Here is a 4,712-nt window from a genome sequence, read left to right on the forward strand (position 1 = left end):
ACTCTGTACATATACAGAGTAGTCATTGATGCACGCATTGTATCCAACATAGCATCACTGATTCACCCCTGTAATTATTCAGTGTTCTTGTGTGTACATGTATTTTAATTACACCTTAGTTATGTTTAATGTATATTACGGTATTTATAAATATGTTCATAAGTATTACTCGCTGCAGATAGCAACGTATCTAAAAATATTCATTTGGGCCTTAATTGGTAATATGTTGACCCCACGCCCCATGCTACTGGACACTTGGCAGCCAGTAGCATAGGTGGAGTTATCCGAGGGGGACCTGAATCATAAGATAAGTCAAAGGTGCCTGTTTAGTTCAGTTAACATAGTTACTTGCCTGGTTAGACCATTATTTGCTTACCCATATATTCTTATATCGGGTAAGTTAGTGATCAGTGCCTATAGATATTATCTAAACTTATTAAATGAGAATATATCTGGTGATTCTTGGCTACCTGTGTGTATTTATTTGATATGTCTGATTGTTTCTTTGTTATCCCTTCATGAAGTATATTGATGTGTTTGTGAAGCAGTCGTTTCTTTAATCCCTAGACAAGGCCACATTTATTATTTAATTATTGCGAGACACATGAACCTTACCCATAACAATAAGTAATGACAAACACACACATACTTTCATAAGTAATGATAACATACACATACTTTCATAAGTAATAACACAGAAAAGAGAATCTTAAAGCTTTAGGTTTCGTCAAAAGCCTCATTCGGGTAACAATGAGGATCTTGACCACGTTGATCTCTGGGTTCAACGAGGACTCGCAGATCATGGTCTCCCAGTCGGACTGTGAAGCCAGCTTCAGAGACACTATTGTTGGAGTTCAAGTGGTTAGCTTCGTGGTTGTTGAGGGACACGACGGGTGAGAGGTGGGATGGGACTGGTCCTGCACGACTCCAGTATACAAGGTGTCCAGGGACTGGAGCTGGGTCCTGGGAATTAGTCAAACCAAATTCTTCCGGGGCAGACATGTTGGGTGGAAGATCTGGAAAATAACGGATAAGATGAATGGTGGATAAAACTGAATGAATTTCTATCAAGAATTTTATTAATACGAAATAAACATCACATACAAAAACTTTAAAAGCAACTTAGTTGACAACTTACTTGAATTCTTTGTGTTCTGAGCGTTTACGGATCCATCGTACTAGCTCTCCAGCCAAGCGTCAGCTGGGTAGGCTGGTTCCCCGTGCTTCAAGATGTCCATTCCTGGCGTACAGATATTGTTAGAGATATAAAACATTTACAATGTATAATGAATGCGTTCATAACACTAAAAATATAACAATTATCAATTATATAATACAAAAGTGAAAACTTTATGTATTAACTTCACTTGCCTGCAATTTCCATTTCTGGAGGCACCCTCAAGAGGCCGAGCAGCCTGAGGGAACCAAACATAACCAAGCAGAGACCACCAGACCAGGCCACTATGGCCAGCGCCCCCACTATGTTCCAGGCGAGGACCTCCGCGCTGCCCCCGTACACAATGCCACCATCCTGGAAGAGGGCCACAGCAACCAGCCCCCACAACCCACCTCCCATGTGTACAGCCACAGCATCAAGTGGGTCGTCAACTGTGGAAGAAATATTAATTAACTTTACATCCACAACCTCAACAGTCCCAATATGCACGTACACTTCCCAATAATATAAAATTTTATAAATATTATTATTTAAGTATATGCCATCTACAGAACATAACGTTAAAGTTAAAATATTTCAAACTCATGTTAGATAAAACTGGCTACTTGTTGCCTTCTTGAGACAAAGTTAAGAAAACTGAGCAGCGAGAGAATCAGTAACGTACCCTTCAACTTGGGCAGAAGAGTGTGGATGGCGAGGAACACTGATCCACCCACTGTACCAATGACACAGGCACTCCACGGCCGCACAACGTTGCACCCGGCACTGATTGACACCTGTCATGGAAATATGTCCTTAAGCATTGGATAAACAAACTCAGACATATTGTAAGTAACACTATTTTGATAAGAAATTAATTATAATAATACTTAATTAAATTTAAATCAAATGTCTATCAATGAAAATATACAGCTAGTAGAGTCCATCACACTAGCACCAGATGGACTCTCTTCCACACAGCGCAGAGCGGTACTTACCATGCCAGCGAGAGAACCATTAAGGGCCATTAGGAAGGACCAGGTGGACTCCCTCCCACACAGCACAGAACGGTACACCAAGAGCACAGCGATGCCTCCTGAAGACGCCGAGATCACAGTGTTAAAGACAGCCTTGGCAATGGCTACAGCATCACCCTCGTGGCTGATGGACGCTTGGGACCCTCCGTTGAAGGCCAGGAACCCGAAGAGCAGGATGAAGCCTCCCAGAGCTGCCAGCTGGAAGTTCAAACACAACTTTACACCTCCACCTTGACGTGTAATATTTCTATTAAACGTGATATTCCCCTAAAAATTATATATTGCTTCATGACTTCATATAATAACACATTACTAATGTTCAATGAACATACCGGCACAGAGTGTCCACGTATCTCCTTGCCCTTGGGTCCGAAGCGACCGATTCTGGACCCAAGAATTACAGCTCCAACAAGAGCTGCCACGCCCCCTGTGAGGTGGACGACGCCGGAGCCACCGAAGTCCTGGTAGTGTTGAGTCTTGAGCCAGCCAACGTCTGACCAGGTCCAATGTGACACCACCGGGTACACCACAGCTGTACAAACACAAACATTATCATAAACCGGAACATCACAGCTGTTGCAACACAAACATTATAATCCGGTACACCACAGCTGTATTTAATAATGTATCTATTAATTCCGCGGGAAATGTATTTAATATTGATTGAATTGCCCTTTTAATTGAGAAGTAAATCATAATGTTGTAAATCATAATTATAATGCTCAGTGTTAGGCTATTATTGTATAATTAAAATTTTATAAATAACGCCAGTGAGTAAAGTTATTGATTTATTGACCACCGAATAGTGTAAAGTACCCCGCTAAATTTGAAACATACTTTACAGAGAGAAAGAGGTTTCACACCCACCTGACAGCACGGTTGTGTAGATGAGATAAGCATTGAAGGCACACCGCTCAGCCATCGACCCCGAGATGATGGTGGAGGCTGTGGTGGCGATGACGAACTGGAAGAACCAGAAGGCCAGGTGCTCGTCCGACAGCCCGTACGACGCCCAGTACTCTGTACCACAGAAGCTGTTCCCGCCTCCAAACGCCAGCGGGAACCCCACCAGCCAGTACGCTATGCCACCAATGACGGGGGAGAGTAACAGGGCAGATGGTTAGTACAGGGTGGGGGCGATTGTGGAATTCATATCATTATTACTACGTGAGGCTTGGTGGGAGGAAGTCGGTTAAATACAGAGAACAATTTAGTATATAACACCAGCAGATGGAAAAATAAAACCAGAAAATTACAGGAATACAAGAGTCGGCAAAGTTATATACATTGAGAGCTTACTTTAGCTATGAGATAGGAATAAGAAAATCATGTGCTGGTTCACCAGACATAAGCCAGATACGATAACAAATAACGAAGGTGTTTGATAACTTACAGACATCGAGCATGTTCTTGAGAAGGATGTTGGTGGTGTTCTTGGACCTTACGGAGCCTGCCTCAAGGAATGCGAACCCGGTCTGCAAGACTGAAATATAAAGCAATGTCAAAAGTACAAATACATAATTTTAAGTATAATAAAACAAAATCCAGAGATTATTGTACTATTATATAAATATTTGATCAACATACAAAATGTGAAATGGATTCTATACCCATTTAAGTTTAAATACTTGAAAACGAGAGAAAACACAGATTCTGGTACTTACTGAATATGAGGATGCCGAACACAATGAGGAAGAGGGTGTCCAGGTCCTTCTGCAGGATGGACAGTTCCCGGGACATTGGCGCGGGGTCCTCGCCAGACATTAGTAAACTAATATTATGTCCGGCATCCATATTGGTTGCTGGCAACGAGACTTCCAGATCTCTTAAATTGTAGCTTACAAATTATTAATAAAATAAACTTTTAAACTAAATTAACGCGTCGTATGTTCCAGCAGAAATGATGTGCAGCCCCACATGTAGCCTACACCTATCTATATACCTATACCTATACACTGCATATCTTCTGATGATGATGATGAAGATTAAGCCACCCAAAAGGTGGCACGGGCATGAATAGCCTGTAAGTGGTGGCCCTTTTAAGCCATTACCAGTATCAAGAGCTGATACTAGAGATCTGTGGAGGTGCGAATGCACCCTGCATGATGGGAGATGTCTCCCTTATGAATGTGTTAAGATGAAGATGAAGCAACCCAAAAGGTGGCACGGGCATAAATAGCCCGTAAGTGGTGGCCCTTTTAAGCCATTACCAGTATCAAGAGCTGATACTGGAGATCTGTGGAGGTGCGAATGCACCCTGCATGACGGGAGATGTCTCCCTTGTGAATGTGTTAAGATGAAGATGAAGCCACCCAAAAGGTGGCACAGGCATGAATAGCTCGTAAGTTGTGGCCCTTTTGAGCCATCACCAGTATCAATAGATGATACTGGAGATCTGTGGAGGTGCGACTGCACCCTGCGTGACGGGAGATGTCTCCCGGACCAAATGGTGTGATGAGTAGAGAGAGAGAGAAGATTTAAGCCACCCAAAAGGTGGCTTGGGCATGAATAGCCCATAA

At 42.5% G+C, this 4,712-nt stretch overlaps 1 protein-coding gene across 1 annotated transcript; it reads right to left on the minus strand.

Annotated features, from left to right (window-relative positions):
* Positions 1 to 1,178: 1,178 nt before the first annotated feature.
* On the minus strand, positions 1,179 to 3,115 carry LOC138349624 (putative ammonium transporter 1). Its single transcript, XM_069322966.1, has 6 exons — positions 3,061 to 3,115; positions 2,526 to 2,725; positions 2,155 to 2,391; positions 1,842 to 1,953; positions 1,372 to 1,608; positions 1,179 to 1,240 (listed from the first exon to the last, which is right to left on the minus strand). The coding sequence occupies exons 1-6, from the start codon at positions 3,113 to 3,115 to the stop codon at positions 1,179 to 1,181; spliced, it is 903 nt and encodes a 300-aa protein (XP_069179067.1).
* Positions 3,116 to 4,712: the final 1,597 nt, after the last annotated feature.

This window comes from Procambarus clarkii, chromosome 11 (genome assembly GCF_040958095.1).
Source record: "Procambarus clarkii isolate CNS0578487 chromosome 11, FALCON_Pclarkii_2.0, whole genome shotgun sequence".
NCBI classification, from domain to species: domain Eukaryota; kingdom Metazoa; phylum Arthropoda; class Malacostraca; order Decapoda; family Cambaridae; genus Procambarus; species Procambarus clarkii.

Bases quoted from the DNA above. Each gene is read 5' to 3' on its own strand.
- LOC138349624 (XM_069322966.1), bottom strand. From the start codon at position 3,115: ATGGCTGAGCGGTGTGCCTTCAATGCTTATCTCATCTACACAACCGTG. The intron at 2,392-2,525 runs GTATGTTCATTG...TTGAACTTCCAG, and splicing joins TACGTGGACACTCTGTGCCG to CTGGCAGCTCTGGGAGGCTT. The intron at 1,609-1,841 runs GTACGTTACTGA...TTTCTTCCACAG, and splicing joins TCTTCTGCCCAAGTTGAAGG to TTGACGACCCACTTGATGCT.